The 21,182-nt window shown below is 48.2% G+C and overlaps 2 protein-coding genes across 3 annotated transcripts in view; one reads left to right on the top strand and one right to left on the bottom strand.

Moving 5' to 3' along the window:
- Nucleotides 1-8,597: 8,597 nt before the first annotated feature.
- On the top strand, nt 8,598-14,599 carry Esrp2 (epithelial splicing regulatory protein 2). The gene is made up of 15 exons (XM_036187804.1): nt 8,598-9,030; nt 9,120-9,248; nt 10,690-10,803; nt 10,914-11,028; nt 11,330-11,428; nt 11,647-11,701; nt 11,771-11,881; nt 11,954-12,086; nt 12,165-12,207; nt 12,332-12,633; nt 12,721-12,933; nt 13,254-13,452; nt 13,581-13,767; nt 13,971-14,136; nt 14,209-14,599. The coding sequence occupies exons 1-15, from the start codon at nt 8,833-8,835 to the stop codon at nt 14,296-14,298; spliced, it is 2,154 nt and encodes a 717-aa protein (XP_036043697.1). The 5' UTR covers nt 8,598-8,832; the 3' UTR covers nt 14,299-14,599.
- A 678-nt stretch (nt 14,600-15,277) lies between these two features.
- Nucleotides 15,278-21,182, bottom strand: part of Nfatc3 (nuclear factor of activated T cells 3) — an 84,638-nt gene continuing 78,733 nt past the window's right edge. Inside the window, exon 10 of one of the 2 annotated variants that reach the window (XM_036187802.1) lies at nt 15,278-17,964. In XM_036187802.1, the coding sequence (XP_036043695.1) occupies nt 17,843-17,964 (122 nt within the window). In that variant the 3' untranslated portion in view covers nt 15,278-17,842. The remainder of the gene's footprint in view (nt 17,965-21,182) is intronic. The other variant, XM_036187803.1, reaches the window with a different exon arrangement.

Here is a 21,182-nt window from a genome sequence, read left to right as displayed (position 1 = left end):
AGATGTGACTATAATTATATCAAAATCATAGCATCCAAATTGGCCTCTTCAAGAGGTAGGTGTCCAGTTTCTAGGGATTGAAACCCTATCTCAGTTAAAACAAAATGTGAGATGGGTTAAATACATAGAGCCAGAAAGACAGACAGTGAGGCTGAAGCCACATATGACTAATATAGCAATGAATCTTTGGGGCCGAGATTTATTACAACAATGCAATACCCAGATAAACATTCCTCCAGTCTCAGAAATGGAATAGAGACCAATTCATGTTTCTTTCTTTTTTTTTTTCCAGAGCTGAGGACCAAACCCAGGGCCTTGCTCTTGCTAGGCAAGCGCTCTACCACTGATCTAAATCCCCAACCCCCATGTTTCTGAAAATAATATTATAAGACACTATAAAAAAAAAAACAGCCGGGGTTGGGGATTTAGCTCAGTGGTAGAGTACTTGCCTAGCAAGTGCAAGGCCCTAGGTTCGACCCTCAGCTCAAAAAAAAAAAAAACAGCTGCCAACCATTGAGGCTGTACATAAACAGAGCACACTGGTGTGGATCCAGAACTTAACTGTGTTCTGGTCATACCCCCCTCCAGACACTCCAGACACAGGGGTTTTGATGTAAAGGGAAGATATTATATTGGAATGGATATTTCTACCACATAAACCAAGTAAGAAATTAAAGACATATGGAAAAGATCTCTGATTTGATTCTGAAAGGAAAACTAAGACTTTGTCAATTGACAGGAATGGACTCAACAGAAATTGCAGTACCTTTTTTGTTTGTTTGTTTGTTTGTTTTTGGTTTTTCGAGACAGGGTTTCCCTGTGTAGCTTTGCGCCTTTCCTGGATCTCACTCTGCAGCCCAGGCTGGCCTCGAACTCACAGAGATCCGCCTGGCTCTGCCTCCCAAGTGCTGGGATTAAAGGCGTGTGCCACCACCACTTGATGAGGAAATTTCCTCTTTAAGGAAAGTTAATGAATACTGGCAAAGAGCCTGCAATAATTTTTTGGGAGAGATTAACAACTGTTATTCCAAAATCAAGAGAATAGAATACATAAAAAGATGTCATTGTACCTAAGACTATTACTCAATGATCAGCTTTGGACTGCAAACTCTTCGGGACAATTCCAAAACGCGATGGTCCATCCTATTACACTTCTAGCCAGAACCTCAGGTAACCATTACTCTGAGACTAGCTACAAACATTACAGCTATTGAAACTTGCTTTCTTACAGGATCCCATAAAGGTGCTGTTGCCCCCTAAACAAGAAACAAATTTTTAAAAATGATGCCCTCCCTCCCAAAAGTTTTCATTTTCTCAGGGTTTTATGGATAAGTTGTTATTGAGTTGGGAATGGAACAACAAAATTTAGATTCAGGATTTTTTTGTTTGTTTTTTTGAGACAGGGTTTCTCTGTGTAGTTTTGCACCTTTCCTGGAACTCGATTTGGAGACCAGGCTGGCCTCGAACTCACTGTGCCTGGCTCTGCCTCCCGAGTGTTGGGATTACAGGCATGCGCCACCATCACCCGGCGAGATACAGGATTCTTTTTGGAAAAAAAAGAAAAGGGGAATAGATAGGTATAGAATATTAAGGTAGATTATTGTATCTACTAATAAACTAATTTAGCAAACTGTCAGCCTTAGATAATTTGCACTGATATGGATTCTTGTATATTGATGCAAATGTAAAAACCATTTTTCTATTTTTATATAAGATAACTTGTATATTGACACAAATTCAAAACTATAATCGTCATATTGTTCACATGTCCCTACTCCTATTTGAAATATTTTGTATATTGTTACAAATACAAAATTATATTCACCATACTGTATGAATGTTCTACCTCTGTTTAGGATATTTTGTATATTGACACATATTAAGGATATTGTTACAATACTGCACTATACATTTCTACCCGTTTAGGATATTTTGTGTATTGTCACAATTTTGAGGTCATTGTCCTTATACTGTACATCTATTTACAGACTGTTTACCTTGTTATGTGAAGCCTTAGTCCTTAGGTTATTTAGGTAGATAAGATTTACAGATTAATAATCCCCCATGCTTGTCATTTCTATAGTTATGTTAGGTTTTCCGTATTTACAGAAACATATGTCAGATGGATAGTTAATCTTCAAACACTTCATAGACCTAGAGAATATGGCATTTCAATGTTTTGACAACTTAGAATTCTGTTAATGTGAGACACGATTGCTCCTGGCAGCACCGATCTACTCCCAAGAGAAGGTTGGACTTCTAAGACACCCCATTTGGAAGATGTCTTCCTCTTGGCACAAAATGGCCTGCGGGGCAAAGAAGTGCCCTTGCCTGCTGACAGTATGCATGCTGCCCTTTCTGGATGAGCAGGACACAAGGCGACTGAACCTTTTCAAGACAAGTAAGATGGTCTCTCAAAATTCCTGCTTCTGAAATGGTTTATCAGATATTATAGGCCCATAGCCAAAATGGATGCCCCAATGATACTGAGAAACTTTAAGTGACTGTCCAGGCTGCCAGCTGTCTCTGTCTATTCCCGCAATTTTTCAAAAATTGCTTGCTTGCATTTCCTGTTTTCTCAGGTATTATTATGTTCCTTCTCAGGGTTCTTTTGATGGGGTTGAAGACTAGATAGTTACAATTACAATCCTCCCATGTCTTAGTTAAGAAATTTCAGATACTAAAGTTAGATTTTTTTAGACTAGGACAGCTATTGGAGTAATCTCTGTAACACGTCATTTACCTATGTTGTGGGCATTTCTGGATTTTAGCATGAGTCTCTTGTTTGATGTTGTTCTTGCTGGTTGTATTTCTGTTTTTGTTTATGTTATTACCTTTCCCCTCTCCTGGACAATACTTGATAATCGTTCCTATTGAGTATAGTTTTCTGTTAGGTTAGAACTTTCTTATTTAGACAAAAAGGGTGATGTAGTGGATAGCTGTTCTATGACCCTGAAGCATAGCCCTAGAGATGGAGCTGGTAATTGCTCTACCTGCCTATGACCTTGAAGTACATGCCCCTGGGGTGTGGCCTCTCAGCTACCCTTAGGACCCGAGATGCACAGTCTCTCCACCCTCTTCGCTCCCCTGTGGGACGTGGATGTGGGACTGACTTGGACAGCGGGAACTACGGAACCACAGCACTCCAGAACCTGTGAAAATTCTGTTCTGTACCATGAGTTTTTCTCCCCTAATAAATTCCTTTGCCCTTTGAGCAGACTCCGTGGATTTCTCACTTTAAACCTTTGTCCAGGCTCATGGCTGGTCAAGTTCCTGAGAATAAGTGAGTACTGAGTGCTTAGTCATAAACAGGACACCTATACTACCCCCTCCAAGGCTCAGGGAACATCAAGGAAAAGGCAGAAAGCATGAGTAAAGAGGAGTGTTCCAAAACACTGTCTTGGGGACATGATGTAGCTGTGGTACTCATGAACTCACAACAGCTACAGTTGCTTGCATAGGGTCTTCACAGACAGGGACTCTGTCAACATTCAGTCATAGTTGGAGGGCTCATGGGTCCCCACTGGTCCAGGGGAGCTAATAATAGTTGAGGGCTGTTGAGGGGGAAGTCATTGTCTTCAATGATGTAGCCACTGGTGAGTCACTAATGTTCCAGTGAATAGCTTCATACCTGTGCCCATGCTGGTGGCCCTGGTTAATCATTGTGGGTCAAAAACAAAACAAAACAAAACAAAACAAAACAAACAAACAAACAAAAAAAACAAAATAAGAAGGCATGAAAGTGGGATTTGGCGGGAGGAGGGGAGCAGATCGTGCAGGGATGCTGGAAAGTAGAACACCTTATCCACATGTATGAGATTGTCAACTAGTAGATTAAATCCTGTGTCTCAGGAGCCACACGTAGATTCTGAAGCCAGCGGAAATGCTTGGCTGGCAGCGTCAAGGCATTTAAGGCATTTCGTCCCTGCCCTGGTTGTTGCCCACAGAGAGATGCATGCTCTAACAGCTCACCCTCTACCCCGCTACTCTCAAAAGTTTAAGGCCACAGAATCTGCTCGCCCTCTGGTGGTATTAAATGATTATGCAAGGACGCAGAGATGAGAAACAGGGTTTCCTCTGTGTAACCGCTCCTGGAACTCGCTTTCTAGACCAGACTGGCCAGGAACTCACAGAGATCCACCTGCCTCTGCTTCCCAAGTGCTGGGATTAAAGGCATGTGCCACCACATTTCTAGTTACCCAGGAGACACAGAAGCAGCTGAGGGCAAAAAACGATCCTCTAGTTGAATCTTATTCTATCGCAGGATTTTTTTCTAATCGAGAGGGAAGTTGGAAGTTGGGTAGTGGTGGTGCACGCCTTTGATCCCAGCACTCAGGAGGCAGAGCCAGGCGAATCTCTGTGAGTTCAAGACCAGCCTGTGGTACAGAGTGAGTTCCAGGAAAGGCTCCAGAGAAACCCTGGGGGGGTGGGGAGACAGAGAGACAGAGAGAGACAGAGACAGAGAGAGACAGAGACAGAGACAGAGAGAGAAGGAGGAGGAGGAGGAGGAGGCAGGAGGAGGAGGAGGAGGAGGAGGATGCTTTCTCACCACTCCTATTAGCAGAGAAGTTTCACTGACATCCCCCAAACCTACCCCTGTGTGTGAGAGTGGCCAAAGTGTATCTTTTCACAGAGCCTTGTGTGCACTCCCTTGAACCATGCTCCCATCTTTCTAGAGTGCAGTTTAGGATAGCGTTTACTTATCCCTGTTTTTGGTACCCACTTCCCATTCTTCACCAACCACCCTAGAAACACGCAGAGGAGTGAGGACTGACTGTGGACTCAGCCCTTCATCAGCACAGAACCCTCAGACTGCACAGCAGATCTCTGCTACAGTAGGAGGTTCTCTGAGAGGTGAAAATATTGAGGAAGAGCAGAGGCAGGCTGGGAACACCAAAGAAAGGGCTCCTTGATCCTAAGGAACTTACCAATGCTGGCGTAGAAAGCAGAAGCAGAGGCTGGAGAGACGGCTCAGTACCCTGTTTGATTCCCAGCACCCACCAGTGACTACATTAAATTAAAAAAATTAAATAAGAAAGAAAGAGGGCTGGAGAGATGCTCAGCAGTTAAGAGCACTGGCTGCTCTTCCAGAAGACTAGGTTCAGTTCCCAGCACCCACATGACAGCTCACAACTGTCTGTAACTCCAGTTCCAGGGCTTCAGACACCCTCACACAGACATACATGCAGGCAAAACCAAATATATATATATATATAAAAAAGGAAGGAAGCAGCCAGACTTGTGACACACGTCTTTAATCTCAGCACTCGGGAGGCAGAGGCAGGCAGATCTCTGTAAGCCTGAGGCCAGCCTGGTCTACAGAGTGAGTTCCAGATCAGCTAAGTGCTACAATAGCGAGACTCTTTTTTATTATTTATTTATGTGCATTAGTATTTTGCCTCCATGTATGTCTGTCTGAGGGTGTTGGGTACCCTGGAACTGGGGTCACAGACAGTTGTGGGCTGCCATGTTGGTGTTGGGAATTGAACCCACATCCTCTGGAAGAGCAGCCAGTGCTCTTAACCACTGAGCCATCTCCCCAGCCCTAAGACTCTTTCTTATCTATCTATCTATCTATCTATCTATCTATCTATCTATCGGTTTTTCAAGACAGGGTTCTTGGTGCAGTTTTGGTGCCTGTCCTGGATCTCCCTCTGTAGATCAGGCTGGCCTCACAGAGATCCGACTGACTGCCCCCCAAGTGCTGGGATTAAAGGCTTCCACAAGCGCTGCCCTGCCCAAGACTCTCTCTTAGAAAAAAAAAAAAAAGTGTTGTTATAAGTTGGCTTCATAGGAGAGGGTAAGGAGTGCAAAGTGTCTTTATTAAATGATATTAAATGATAGGGTGATCTAGGACCCATCATTATTTGGTTTGCTTTGAGACAGGGTCTCTCTATGTAGCTCTGGCTGTCCTGGGGCTGTCCTAGACCAGGCTATCCTTGAACTCCCAGAGATCCAACAATCATTACTGGAATTTAGGCATGCACTACCATACCACACTTGGCTATAAATAATTTTTGTTTGTTTTTTTCAAGACAGGATTTCTCTGTATAGTCCTGGCTGTCCTGTAACTCATTCTATAGACCAAACTGGACTCAAACCCAGAGATCCGCCTGCTTCTGCCTCCCGAGCGTTGGGATTAAAGGCATGAGCAGCCACCACTGCCTGGCTAAATAACTTATTTTAAAAATTAGTTATTTTATGTAGCTCAGGGTGGCCTGGAACTCCTGTCCTAGCCTCTTGGGTATGGTGATTGCAAGCCCACACTCAGCTACTAATCTTATTGGCTTTATTTGTTGATTTATGACCTGGAACTTTCAAAATAGACCAAGCTAGCTTGGATCTTTGCAGCCATCCTCCAGCCTCTGCCTTTTTCGTGCAGAGGCACTTCTGGCTGGGCTCCCAAGCACTTGGGAGGTGAAGGCAGGAAAATTAGATTTGCAAGATCATCCTCTGCTATTTAGTCAGTACATGGGTACATTAGAGTTGGTCTCAAAAAAACAAAACACTTCGGGCTGGAGAGATGGCTCAGTGGTTAAGAGCACTGGCTGCTCTTCCAGAGGACCTGGGATTAATTCCCAGCATTCACATGGCAGGTCACAACTGTCTGTAACTCCAGTTCCAGGGCATCTGACACCTTCACACCAAAGCACACAAAATAAAGTTAAATAAATTATTAAAGAAAAAAACAAAACAGTTGTGTTAAGATGGCTTGTTTCAGTTCCATGCCCAGGATCTATTTCGTGGAAGGAGAGAACAAATTCAGACTCGTTGTCCTCTGACCTCCACACAAGCGCTGTGGCACGCACGCACCTACACACAAGCACAAATAAATATGATAAAACAAATTAAAACCAAAGACTTTGAGGGTCTGGAGTAGTTTTACTATGGAGAATGGCCGGATGAGAGCACCAGAGTTGAAAGGAGCCACCTAGTTTGTCAGTAAGTACTGTGCTTCACCTAGTGGGAATCTGGGCACTGACGCTTCTTTCCAGTGGGCTCAGGACAGTCAGGGATCCCACAGTCGAAGGTCTCTGGAGAATCGGGAGCCGAGGTTGAACAAGTTGAACCAAGAGGGAAGCCTTGCTGGGAGGTTGTAGGTAGAGACTTCCCGGCTATACCGGGAACGCCGGTATAGCCGTGAATGGACACAGGGGCCGTGCCCCATTAAACTGGAGCCTGTAGCGTTTCAGGCCTTGATGTTTAAATAACAAGGACGAGGCGTGGCGGCTGGCGGCCGGTAGAAGGAACTAGTTGGAAGGGAGTGTCCTACTGGAAAGTCTGAACTGACGCAGGCGCGCTCCGGAAAGGGAGGGGCTTTACCTCAAGGTTTCACTAGGTTCCTTGAGCAAATATTTGACATTCCAGGCTTATCGTCGGGGGCGGGGATTAGAAGGCTGGGGCTCCGGGTGGGCCGCTCGGATAGGGATTGCAAGGTTCCCTCACCAACCACCTTCCACTATATCTGTTTACTGTGTTCCTGCGCTACTGTGTGGGAAAACCCGGAAGGCGCACTACCCATTAGAGGTTCCCTGGCTCCGCACTCCTTCCTTGGGCATGAGTTGGGGATGCGCCCGGGTTCTGGGCTGCCTTTTGTCCAAGACCCATATGTAGCGCTCCGCTTTTCTAAACACACGAGGTTCTTCTTCAGCCTTGGCTTTGGTATCCTGCATCCCTAAAGTCACACTCGAGGCTGTAGGTCTTTCCTCCCGCCAGATTACTAGTTACAGTTGAGTAGAAGGAAAACTATCCCCAGCGCACAGGGCGGCCTGGAAACAACAGTAAATGAGTCTCCCCAAACTCCATGGGCCGAATGGGACTAGTCTGAATTGGGTTGGGATGCAGGCTGTAGCCTGCGTGCGCACGTACACAGCTAATCGCCAGCCGGTACCTGCCAGGGCGCTTTCAATCTCCAGATCGCACGTCTATCATCCAAGAAAGACGGAAACGGGCAGGCAACCTCCAAGTGGGTAGGTAGGCTGAGTCTCCAGGCCCCATCATTTAGCTGGTTTAGCTTCATTTAGGATGCAGCTCTCTAGAATTTGAGGAAAGGTGCTCATCCCCTGGCATCAAGGCTTGAGCCCTGGCGTCCACAGTGACTGTGCTTTGCGCTGCCGGCTCTTCGCCGACGCAGCCCAAGGCCGACTCTAACACCTGTATGGGCACGTTCTTCCCTGTGATCTCAGTGACCGCCCACAGCTCTAAGAACCCTTGATCTTTGCTGCCCTCCCATTCCCCAACCGATCTCCCAGTGGATACGCGGTAGCGCTCACTGTCGGGTTTTGACCCTTTGTGACTTCCATTAAAACCCCCAAGCCGGACGTCGTGACCCCCTACAGCCCATAGATTGACTCCTTTTGACTTCCACGGGTTCCGCGTGACCCTCGCGGAATGGGAAAGGCCTCTGGTTGTGAACGTTCTTTGGCGGAGGACTCATTGCCTGCTGGAGAGGAAGCGGGAGACAGAAGGAGTTGGTCCCAGGAGTCCCGCAGGACTCCAGCCGCCAAGCACACGCCAAGGCTACAGTCAGTGAGTTCTCGCCTCCTGGCCAGGGTTCTGGCCCTCCCCCGGGGTTCCCGGGGCCGCCCCGATCACGTGGTACTCGGGGCCGCAGGTAACTCGCCGCAGTAGGCTGGGACCGGCAGCCGCACCGCCCAGCCCCAAAGGGCACCGCGGGCGGGTCTCTGCAGCTCCCACTGCACAGCCCCGCCGCAGGTGCCGCCCCCAACACACTGGATCCCGCCCAAGCTCCTCTGTTTGCCGTCGGTCGGTGCGTGCGTGCGCCTCGTCGGTCCGCGTGTGTGTGGCCGAGCGCCCCCTTCCTCTGCGGCCATGACTCCACCGCCGCCTCCGCCCCCACCCCCGGGCCCAGATCCCGCAGTAGACTCCGCCACAGACCCCAGCCCGGGGCCGGAGTCGCTGGTCGTTTTGTTCGGGGCCACTGCGGGTGCGCTGGGGCCGGACCTAGGCTCGGACGAGACCGACTTAATCCTCCTAGTTTGGCAAGTGGTGGAGCCGCGCAGCCGACAGGTAGGGCGGAGAGAGGTGGCGGGGCCCCTCGGGACGCTTCAAGGCCGGTGAAGCACAGCGGCTCATCGGGCTATCCCTGCTGCTCTTAGGTGGGGACGCTGCACAAGTCGCTGGTGCGCGGTGAGGCGGCTGCACTGAGCCCGCAGTGCCGCGAGGCGAGCGGCCTGAGCGCAGACAGCCTAGCGCGGGCGGAGTCGCTGGACAAGGTGCTGCAGCAGGTGAGCGTGGGGGTCCGCGTGGGTGGTGGACCAGCGAGGCGATAGAGGCGCTACCTCGCCGGGGTGTGGGGGAAAGGCAGGAGACGAAGCCTGGAGCCCCGCGACTCCCTGGCAGACAGTAGGACAAGGTCTTGTTTGAAACTTCTGAGCGACTACCGCGTGCTAGGCCATTCCCAGAGGCACCTTACTTTCCAGCCTTGGCAGGCACCCACTCCTGTTGAGGGGGTGACAATAGCGGCTGAGGGACCCACCCCTGAGGTCCCTTCTTCTGCCCCCTCCCCCGCTAGCAGAGGAGCGAGGTCCAGACCACTCAGAAATAGGGTCAAGGAACTCAAGTTTGGCCGTGGATCACTGGTCCCTGCTGCCTGCTCTCTTGGGAGCGGCTGGAGCGGGGGCGTCGGGCGGTGTCTGCCTCAGGGGCAGACGCCGCTAGGTGAGGGCTGCTGGTTTAGGCCTGTCCCAGCCGACTAGCCAGGCGTGGGTGCTGGCCGTACTCTACCTGGGGGCTATTCGCCTGCTGAGCGCAAAGGCCTCGGGTCATGCTACCCTCCCCCTCCTCCCCGTCAAGTGGGAATTAGTCTTACTGCGATTTTCCCTATCTGCACTGCTGCACTCACCCCATGACCGAGTTATAACGAGAGTAAGTTCTTTAGAAGCATAGAATCTTTCCCCTTCCAACGCTGTGGTTCTTAATGAGGAAACAAAGATGCTGAATCTGAGCATGTCGCAGAAGGGCTCCAAGCCTAACTAACCTATTGCTCACCTGGGAGGGTGCTGCAGAAAATCTGGGGGCCTTGCCGTCAGCCTTAGGCTGAAAAGTGTCACAGAATTGGCAGGGGAAAGGCAGGAGCGTGCTGGGCAGCCTTCAGAGTGCCACCCCCACTATGAGCAAATAGTCCAGTGCCAGTTGGTCGATAGGGTGTGGGTCAAAGCTCAGGCTGCTGCTAGTGTCCAAGTATGAAGCTCTGTCCTTGGTGTTTCTCCGTTCCTGGGTTGGTCAGACCAAGGGGCGGGGCTGCCATTGACCATGAGCCTTCTGGCCCTCGGGCAGGTGTGAGCCTCCCCCACCTGTCTGAGGTTGGTGCCTGGTCCAGGACAGGTCTAACCTGCTTTGCCCCGCCCCTCTCCACCTGCTTGCCTCACTCCACCAGGTGTTTGCTCTGGCCTTACTCCAGACTCCTGGAGTGTTTGATGGGGGCTTGTGTTATGTGTGACTGTTCTCTTTTGGCCTAGAGGAGGTGACAGTGGACTAGGGCAAGGGTGGGGAGCCTGGGATACAGAGCAAGGCCTTCTACTTCCCAGGCAGGGTAGGGCTGAACATCCTGCTGAACCAGCTTTGCAGCCTGAGTCCCTCCCTCCTCCTCCCCCTCCCCCCCCCCCCCCCCAGTTTCAGCCTGCCTAGCTGTGAATCTATGTCTGAGTCTCCACTCCCTGTCCCCAGTTCTCACAGCTGGTGAGCAGGGATGTGGCTCTGCTGGGCGGAGGCCCCTATGTGCTCTGCACTGATGGGCAGCAGCTGTTGCGACAGGTTCTGCACCCTGAGGCCTCCAGAAAGGTATGCCATTAAGGGCACATGGGTGGTTGGGTTTGCAAGATCCCTGTTGTTGTGGGAATGGGCAGGATACCTTAGTTCACCTCTTCATCCCTACTCCCATGTGCTCCCAGAACCTGGTGCTCCCGGACACCTTCTTCTCCTTCTACGACCTCCGAAGAGAGTTCCATATGCAGCACCCAAGCGCCTGCCCCACCAGGGACCTCACAGTGGGCACCATGGCACAGGGTACCTGTGACCCAGCAGAATTAAGGTGGAGGGGTGGCTAATCTGTCCAAGCATGTGCATGCTGCTGTATGGGTTATATTAATGTGGGCAGGTCTTTGTCTCTGGCCTTGTCCTTTAGGGTTCCATGCCTGCACCTATGCTGGGATACATTTGGAATGTGGGCATGTCTGTTTGCTTTGAAGGCCTGTAGGTGCATGTGTGAGCTGGGCCATAACTAGTGTCTGCTAAGACTCTGCGGGTGTGCGTGGGGTGATGTGGGGTGTATGGACTTGGACCCTAGTTGTAACTTCTCTGCCTGTAGACTTGGGACTAGAAACAGATGCAACAGAAGATGACTTTGGGGTCTGGGAAGTTAAGACTATGGTAGCTGTTATTCTCCACCTACTCGAAGGGCCCAATGGTAAGAATCTTGCATGGCGGCTTGTCACTTTCTGTCAGGGTTGGGTGGATGCCTATTCCCTGGAGTCCTTTTGCAGACTTGTGACCTTCTCTAAGAGAACACAAGGTGGAAACCCCTCTATGACCTCCTCAATTCCCTCACCTGTCCTATTTTTGCAGAGCTTGGTGGGGAGACTTCCTCCACCAGACCCTGCTGACCCCCATGCCATCTCCTCTCAGGTCAGTTGTTCTCGAAGCCAGAGGTGGTAAAGCAGAAATATGAAACGGGGCCTTGGTGAGTGTGGGAGCAGGGGTGGGGGTGACAACATCTGGACAGCTCTGATCCTGTGCCCTGCCCCCACAGCAGCAAGGCTGATGTGGTGGACAATGAGACTGTAGTACGGGCCCGTGGGTTGCCCTGGCAGTCATCAGACCAGGATGTGGCTCGATTCTTCAAAGGGCTCAACATTGCCAGGTGGGTGTGGCAGGATGGGAGGGGTAAGCGGGCAAGCCTACCCAGGAGGCACTAACAACACTGGCTCCACAGGGGTGGTGTAGCACTCTGTCTCAACGCCCAGGGCCGCAGAAATGGCGAGGCCCTCATCCGATTCGTGGACAGCGAGCAGCGGGACCTAGCACTGCAGAGACATAAGCACCACATGGGTGTCCGCTACATCGAGGTGGGGCTTGGGCTACAAGTGGAGCAGGGCAAAGCTGAGTAAGCACTGAGACCTATGGGCTGCTTTCTATACCCACAGGTATATAAAGCCACAGGGGAGGAATTTGTAAAGATCGCAGGGGGTGAGTGTGCCCATAGAAGGCTCCTAATCTATCCCTTTCCCTACCACTCATTGCTTCTTGGGTCCCCTGTGGATGCATGTTACAAGGATTAAATCAGCAAGTGTCTCCTGTTCTTCCAACGTAGGCACATCACTAGAGGTGGCCCGTTTCCTGTCACGGGAAGATCAAGTGATCCTGAGGCTGCGGGGACTCCCTTTTTCAGCTGGGCCAACAGATGTTCTAGGCTTCCTGGGGCCAGAATGCCCAGTGAGTGGGGGTGCTGATGGGCTGCTCTTTGTGCGCCACCCTGATGGCAGGCCAACTGGAGATGCCTTTGCTCTCTTTGCCTGTGAGGAACAGGCACAGGCTGCTCTGCGCAGGCACAAAGGCATGCTGGGTAAGCGATACATTGAACTCTTCAGGAGCACTGCAGCTGAGGTGCAGCAGGTGAGCACTCAAGGCTCCCTATGCCCCAATGTGCCTTGGGTGTGCCTTGGATCACTACATAGCTTGACAAACCTGTTGCCTTTCTAGGTCCTAAACCGCTATGCAACCAGCCCACTCCTTCCCACACTGACTGCTCCGCTGCTGCCCATGCCCTTTCCACTGGCAGGAGGGACCGGGAGGGACTGTGTACGCCTTCGAGGCCTGCCCTACACAGCCACCATTGAAGACATTCTGAGTTTTCTAGGAGAAGCAGCAGCTGACATTCGGCCTCATGGTGTGCATATGGTGCTCAACCAGCAGGTGAACTACTGCTAGGAAGGGCACCAGGACAGGGTAGGAAAGGGTATGTTAACAGTAAGGCATTTTTGCTCTCAAGGGCTGGAGAGATGGTGCAGAGGTTAAGAGCACTGACTGCTCTTCCAGAGGTCCTGAGTTCAGTTCCCAGAAACCACATGGTGGCTCACAACCATCTGTAATAAGTTCTGGTGCCCTCTTCTGGCATGCAGGCATGTGTGCAGACAGAATACTGTCTGCATAATAAATAAATCTTAAAAAAATAAAAATAAAAAAATAAGGCATTTTCTATATGTGGCAAACTGCTTACAAGGTGGTATGCACAGGGCCGGCCATCTGGTGATGCCTTCATCCAGATGTTGTCATCGGAGCGTGCTCTGGCTGCTGCCCAGCGTTGCCACAAGAAGGTGATGAAAGAACGCTACGTGGAAGTAGTCCCTTGTTCCACAGAGGAGATGAGCCGTGTGCTGATGGGGGGTTCCTTGAGCCGCAGTGGCATGTCCCCCCCACCCTGCAAACTGCCCTGTGAGTGCTTCATGGGCTAGAGGAGGCATGTGGGAGCCAAGGTGTTGCAAGCCACCACTTTCCATTCTAGTTGCCCGATCTAGGGAAACTGTGGGTTCTCTATAAATGTGCTCTTTACTTGTCTCTAGGCCTCTCGCCACCTACCTATGCCACCTTCCAAGCCACCCCAGCCCTCATTCCCACAGAGACAACAGCGCTGTACCCTTCATCTGCACTGCTTCCAGCCGCCAGGGTACCTGCCGCCCCTGCTCCTCTTGCCTACTACCCAGGGCCAGCCACTCAACTGTACATGAACTACACAGCCTACTACCCCAGGTACCTTGCCTCTAGGATTGCCTCACAGACTTGCTGTCACCATTTAGAGGGTCGATATATTTCTGGCCCAGATAATCCAAGATCACTTAGAAATCAGACTTCATTTTGAGATATCACTGTAGAGGTAGAGGTGCAGGAGAGGATGGTCTTGGTCTGTGACACAGGTGGGATGTATGACTAAATTGCTGTCTCTCCCACCCTAGCCCCCCAGTCTCTCCCACTACTGTGGGCTACCTCACCACACCTCCTACTGCCTTGGCCTCGGCTCCCGCTTCAATGTTGTCACAGCCAGGAGCCCTGGTCCGAATGCAAGGGGTCCCATATACGGCTGGTATGAAGGATCTCCTCAGTGTCTTCCAAGCCTACCAGGTGAGGTTGTGTGGTTGGGAGGGTCTAGCTGAACCTGGAGTTCCATCCCCTAAATCTGTGTCACTTCTGCAGCTGGCCCCTGATGACTACACCACTGTGATGTCTGTTGGTGACCCACCTCGCACTGTGTTACAAGCTCCCAAGGAGTGGGTGTGTCTGTAGAAGAGGAAACCAGGAAGCAGACTGAGCTGATGCCTAACATGCCTTTCCTGAGGGCAGAGTACCCTCAATCCAGTGGCTTCTTTCTGGCTTGTACAAGCTCTCAAAGGCACCTGGAAAAGACCAAGCTCAACACCATTCTCCTTCCTTCCATATACCCTTGTTCCTCTGCCTGCTTACCCTAAAGATGATGGCTACCTTACAGGCAGGGCTGGGGTGATGAGGCTGCTCTCTATTCCTGGTGGTGTGACACCTAGGAAGCCTTTGATCCGTCCTTGGCTCTCCAACACTAGAGTTGAAGGGTACACAGCAGACCCAGGTTGATATTTATGAATCATGGGAAAATCAAGAGTTCACCTGAGCCTGGACCCCAACTCTCTACTCTCTGTATCCTTCCAGGAGGCAGGAAGGCAGCGAGTTAGTACCCACCCTCAGGGTACCTGGACTTCAGAAACAAAGTGCCAGGGGTGGCCTCAAATAAGTGCCTGCCAGCCACACCAAAGAACTTCAGATGGTAAAACCACCAGCTGGATGTGATGGTTCACGCCTGTAACTCAGCACTCAGGAGACAGCTTGGTCTACATAGTCAGTTCTAGGCCAGCCAAGGCTGTATAGCCTCCTACCACAAACTACAAAAACCCCAGGCTATTCTGGATTGTGCTCCTGCAATATCCAGAGAACACCAGAGGGCATGTAGCACTTGCAAACTCAGGTTGAATTTAAATGGGACTTTGTCAATGTTTTCTTGCAACACCTTGGAAGACCAGTTGTCCAGAGCCCAGTAAACACTGTGGTATGTCCTTTGCATCCATTAATGGGTGTAGAACTCATCCCAGAAGGAATTTTGAACTCTATCTTCTCTGTAAAGTGAATGAAAGTTCCTGGTCAAGTGGACTTTTAAGAAGACACAGAGCCCTTGACTCTGGCCCAAAGGGTCCCACAGCAGCCCCAGTGGATAACAACTCAGATTTCAAGGACACTGTTGATCTGTCATTGTTTATTATTTCAGCACTGTAACCGAGGAGGAGCCTCAACTGCTGGCTCATCTTCCCTTTGTATTTGTGTAAGGAGCACTGCACTCCTATAAAAGATTTTAAAATACAAAATGTACAAGAAAACACAATTCCAAGTGCTGTAAACATAACTGAGAACCAGTTTCTTTACCTAAACATCCATTCTATAAAACACGTGGTTTCAACTTGAGCCCATCTGAGCCTTGTTCAGATACAGAACAAGATGACCATGTGTTCTACATATTAAAAACTGGGCCTCTTAGCTAGGCCCAGCAGAGGTCTGGTGATACTGGCTGGTCCTGGGTGGTGGTGGTGGGTTGTACCCAGGGCAGCAACACCACATATGAACCCAAACATTTCTTTCTAATGTTTTCAGCCATGTTTCTCGCATCTCTAGTAAACAGAAGGCTGCTCTCCTCCATTCCTCAACCCAAGGTCTAGTACAGGTGAGAGGAAAGGGTGTGTGCTAGCCAATGCCCAGTTGCCCAGTGCTACCACTAGAAATCAATTTGCATAGTCCAATGGATGTGTGCTTTACCATCACTATTTTGCACAAAAAATTAAGTCTTTATCTACAAAGCCAAAAAATATGACTCTTACATGAAAGCTTATACAAAGCTAATATAAAACTGTTACATAGAATACAAAGCTCTATTTTAAAATCTAACCTGTTTTAAATAGGAAAGCATTTCTAATGCTACAGGCATCAAGGTATTTAAAAGGCATCAAAATTTGGTGCATAGCAACTCTGGATCACAGAGGCTTTTATTCTTGAAGGCAGCAAAGCAGCACCCCAAGGGGTCAAGCAATGACCCCACGTGAGGCAGCTGCCTCAGGGGAAAGGGTGGAAGCAAATCTGGCCAAGTCTCTGCAAATTCACCTGAGAGGCCAATGCCCTGTAGATGAAGCTGTGGGCTACCAATCCCGGCCCTAAAGCAAATCTCGCTATCCACACTCACTGATACAAAACTCACTTTCAGAGAAATTTGGAAAATATCCAGCTCCAAGAATGGCCAGAACATTTGCTGACAGACTGTTTTCTAACTAGTTAGAGGAGAGAAATTTAAAGCATCATGTTAAAAACAAACACATATTTCCCTCATCCTGAATTATCCCCTACCCTGCTCATTAGAGGTGGTGGGCGGCAGCCTAGACCCTGCTTAGGCCTGATATAGCCTTAGTAAGGAAAGCCCTATCATCAAGGGTCACAATCCCCTAAAGTAACAGCATTAAGTTGTTAGCCAGTGCAGCACAGTGTCTCACCTGTAGGCACTCAGTTTGCTTCCTGAATAAATGAAAGTACATTACTTCATTTGAAAACACTGTCAAATTTAGGGACTTTAAAAGGGAAGGGGTAAAGGCAAGGTTTGGGAACAGTACCCAACGAGGGCACCTCCTTTGGTAGACAGCAGGCTGGAGTTTCTGCTGGTCCCTGCCTTGGACAGAAGCCTAACCAGCAGCAGCACCAGGGTGTCTTTGGTGTGGAAGGACAGGTCTATGACACCACTTCATTTTTGGATGTGCCTCAAAGCCTTTTGGAGAAAAGCCTGGTTTTTAGGTCATACAGTCAGGACACCATGGGACAGAATCATTGCAGGCTGTAAACAGAATAGGAGATAAGCCTTCTATACCATGTGAATCTTAAAGCCATCTCATCCGGAGTCCTGCATTTTCTCTGCCTCTCCTAGTACACAGCTCATTCATATTTAGCTCCCGACAACATTTCTGGCCTGACTTAAGGAGACTGGCTTCGATGACTACAGACTCAAGGCAGATGCTTGAAAAGTTAGGTGGAAAACAACTACCCAAGCTAAAACCCTACCTTTGAAATTCACCTTACAAATGGTCATTTTACCCCAGGTCCTGAGGGAAGAAAACAGCTTGAACATGGAGCTAACGGAGAGGCTGCTTGATGACTATCTAGAGTTACAAAAAGACTTATGCTCTGGAATGTATTCATATTCCAACACTTCAATGATGGAATGGTCTCTTCTCGATTTACCTAATATTGTACTTTTTATAAAGAGTATGAGCTACATTTGGCTTTATTTCCTATGAATCTATGAAAGGCTTCAGGATGCATGCTAAGTTTTTGAGGTGTAAGTGCGGGCTAAGTATATTTTTTTTTTGTCTGCCTCTGAGAGGTTTTATCAAAATTTCTTACTTTAAAAATATCGAGACTAAAGGGCTCTTCAAATGACCAGAAAGCAGTACAAATTACTAATCCTAGCTGTGCAACCAGGTCACCTGCAAGAGCAGCACCTCTGAAACAGAGAGCCTGCTGCATTCATACTCAAAGCACCCATCATATAGAAGTATCCTATTTAAATTAGAAAGGAAGAAGAAAGAAAAGCTCATTCCCCACAGCTTAAACAGCCTATGCTGTTACTGTTCTTTCACAAATCTGCCCAGGGCTTGAGGTGGAGGAATGCTGCTTTTCCCACGGTGAGTCCAACTCCTGAACAGGTAGGTTCTGAAGTCTGGTTGGAAACCAAGGTCCAAGAGAAAAGCAGGTAGTGGGCACAAAGCTGCAGTTAGAGCCCATCAGATCTTCCTAAATCTGGGGACTTGGAACATGGGAGAGGAGCGTCTCTGCTCACCTCTGGGCCTTGGGAAACAGAGATCTGGGACATGTCTCTCCCAATTATCTCGTTCACTGAAAAAGAAAAAGAAGAGTGGTCAGCAACCTCAAAGGAATATGAGGTTCTCCTCTTAGACATTTTCCTTTCAATGGCTTTGAGTAAAAAGGTAAAGGCTGCACTTGAAGCTTACTCCAGAGCTGAATGGCATAAAGATGACATCATCATTCCTCAAATGGCTGCAGAGCCCCCTTTCCCCTCTCAATTCTGTTTGGATTTTTAAAGAAATGACTGAGAACAGGAAAGTTTTGTTAAAATTTATTTTATTTTATGTATATGAATGTTTTGCCTGCATGTGTGTCTGTACACCATGCACTTTGACTCCTGGTGCCTTGGATGTCACAAGAGCACAGGATCCTCTCAAACTAGGGCTATAGATGGCTGTGAGCCACCATGTGGGTGCTGGGAATCAAACCCAGATCCTCAGCAAGAGCAGCAAGTGCTTTTCTGTCTGTCTGTCTGTCTGTCTGTCTGTCTCTCTTGCTCTCTCGCTCTCTCTTCATTTTTTGAGACATAGTACAGGGTTTCTCTGTATAGCCCTGGCTGTCCTGGAACTGTGTAGACCAGGCTGGCCTAGAACTCAGAGGTCACCTGCCTCTACCTCACAAATGCTGGGATTAAAGCATGCACCACTACCTCAGGCTTTGCTGCAAGTGCTCTTTACTGCTGAGTCATCTCTCCAACCTCAACAGGAAACATTCTTATTTTCATTCCAAAGGCTCATGCTCCTAGCAGAGCTGATAGGTACTTTAAAAAATAAATGCTTTGGTTGGGGATTTAGCTCAGTGGTAGAGCGCTTGCAAGCGCAAGGCCCTGGGTTCAATCCTCAGCTCAAAAAAAACAAAAAAACAAAAAAAACAAAAAAAAAAACCACCTCAAGAGTAACTTCAGTTCCAGGTGATCAATGCCTTGACCTCTTCTGACCTCTAAGGGCACTAGACACGCATGGGATACACAGGCATGCAGGAAAAACCTATACACATAAAAATTTTCAAAAGTGTTTAAAAGTAAAATGTTCACTTTAACTCTAATTTTTCCTACTTTGAATTCCTCTGGGAATGTTTCCCCTTCTGATTTCCCACAGTGCCTTCTAAGGATATAAAGCGAAAGAAATGTTTTTGCCAGAGTGAACCACCAAGACTGAGGGGCTACTTTGTTGTCTTGTCCTACTACATGTACCCTTTATTATGTGGAGGCATCTGCATACATGTATGTGGCCCTTTCTAATTGCAGGCTTTTGCCCAACAGCTCAGAAAGCACAGTGGTCTGTGAGGAAATGTCAAGAACTTCCATCTAAAAGAAAAAAAGAAAGCTGGGTGTGGTGGCTCATACATGTAAGTAACCCCAGTGCTCAGGAACCCAGCCTTGGCTACATATTGTGCTCCAAGCCAGGCTGGGCTACTGAGTGATAAACTGTTCCTCCTAGAAAAAAACAAAAGGAGAGAAAAGGAGCTGGGATTATAGGTATCTACTACCATACCTAGCCTTTCTTTCTTTTCAAATAAAGATTCCTTTCATGGGGACTGAGGAGATGGTTTTGCAGTTAAGAGCACTTACTGCTCTTACAGAGGACTCCAGTTTGGTTTCCAGCACTCACAAGGCAACTCATAACTGTAATTCCAGTTCCCTTTTATGGCTTCCCCAGGCATGCACAGAGTGTACATACATATATACACGTAGGCAAAACACGAACATATAAGAAATCGTCTAAGAAATTCAAAGATTCCATCCATATATATATGTGTGTATGAATGTGTGTGTGTGTGTGTATACATGTGGCTTTAAAAATAATTCTAGCCGGGCAGTGGTGGCACACGCCTGTAATCCCAGCACTCGGGAGGCAGAGGCAGGTGGATCTCTGTGAGTTCTAGGACAGCCTCCAAAACTACAGAGAAACCCTGTCTCTAAAAACAAAACAAAAACAACAAAAAATTCTATATAATTTTACTCTTAAAGAAAAGTATTTCAGGGGTAAGTGGTAGAGCGCTTGCCTAGCAAACACAAGGCCCTGGGTTCAGTCCTCAGCTCTGAAATAAAAAAGAAAAAGAAAAAAGTATTTCAGCCGGGCAGTGGTGGCGAACACTTTTAATCCCAGCACTCTGAAGGCAGAGAGAGGCAGATGGATCTCTGTGAGTTCAATTCTAATCTGGTCTACAGAGTGAGTTCCAGGACAGCCAGGGGTACACAAAGAAACCCTATCTTGAAAAACCAAACCAAAACAAAACAAAAAGTCATATGGTGATCTCTGGGGCTTCTTAGCTGCTTGCCTACTGAAAGATCTGTCTCAAAATAAGGTGGAAAGTGACAGAGCAAACACCTGATGTACTCTGTTCTCCATACATATACCTGTCTGTGCAAATGTTCATCCAACATACATATACTCATTTCCACTTTTAAAAAAGCCCACTAATACTTGTAATGTTTTTCTCTTTCTTTCTTTCTCTCTCTTTCTCTCTCTCTCTCTCCCTCCCTCCCTCCTCCCTCCCTCCCTCCCTTCCTTCCTTCCTTCCTTCCTTCCTTTCATGCCCAGATCCTCCTTTTATTAATTTATTTGAGACAGGGTCTCATTACGTAGGCAAGGCTGGCCTTGAATTCAAATATTCACCAGCCCCACCTTAAGGGTGTGTTGACATCATGCTGGCTATTTTCTTCCCTTAAAGGGTAAACTAAAAGCCCAAAGTAAAGAGTCAACAGTCCTCAATACTAACTAGTGCCAATAGATTATGCAGCACCTAGCCCACTTTCAGCAGCCACAATCCTTAACTCCCAACACCTGAACTTGTTTGTGCCAGTACAACAGAAGTAAAAACCATCAGCACTATCTGCTGTTACCAAAACAAAACAAAACAGTAATCGCAACAACAAATGTTTTTTAGGAAATGTTCAAATTAGCAGTGCATTGAGATGTCTTACACAGCAGAATAAACTGTCATGTAGCAACAGGCCTCTCCTTTAGAGCTATTTCTGATGCACAAGGATTCAAAGTTATATTTCACAAGCATCGGTAAATATAGAACAACAACAACAACAAAAAACCCTCTCAAAACCTGATGAACAGGAACAAAATGACTAAGGCATATCTTTTGTATATCGATAAGTATACAAAAACTCAGGAGGTCTTTGGTTTGGTTTGGCTTTGAGCAGGGTCTCTATGTAGTCCTGGATGTTCTAGAACTAGCTATGTAGACCAGGCTAGCCTCAAATTTACAGAGATCCTCCTGCCTCTACCTCCGGA

The sequence above is a fragment of the Onychomys torridus genome, chromosome 5 (genome assembly GCF_903995425.1).
Source record: "Onychomys torridus chromosome 5, mOncTor1.1, whole genome shotgun sequence".
Lineage (NCBI taxonomy): Eukaryota > Metazoa > Chordata > Mammalia > Rodentia > Cricetidae > Onychomys > Onychomys torridus.
The sequence above is the reverse complement of the archived record's forward strand: the minus strand, read 5'-3'. Positions and strand labels throughout refer to the sequence as shown.

Excerpts from the sequence above, each read along its gene's own strand:
- Esrp2 (XM_036187804.1), top strand. The coding sequence starts at position 8,833 with ATGACTCCACCGCCGCCTCCGCCCCCACCCCCGGGCCCAGATCCCGCA. Across the intron at positions 11,702-11,770 it reads AAATATGAAACGGGGCCTTG|CAGCAAGGCTGATGTGGTGG; the intron begins GTGAGTGTGGGA and ends CTGCCCCCACAG. Across the intron at positions 13,453-13,580 it reads CCCACCCTGCAAACTGCCCT|GCCTCTCGCCACCTACCTAT; the intron begins GTGAGTGCTTCA and ends ACTTGTCTCTAG.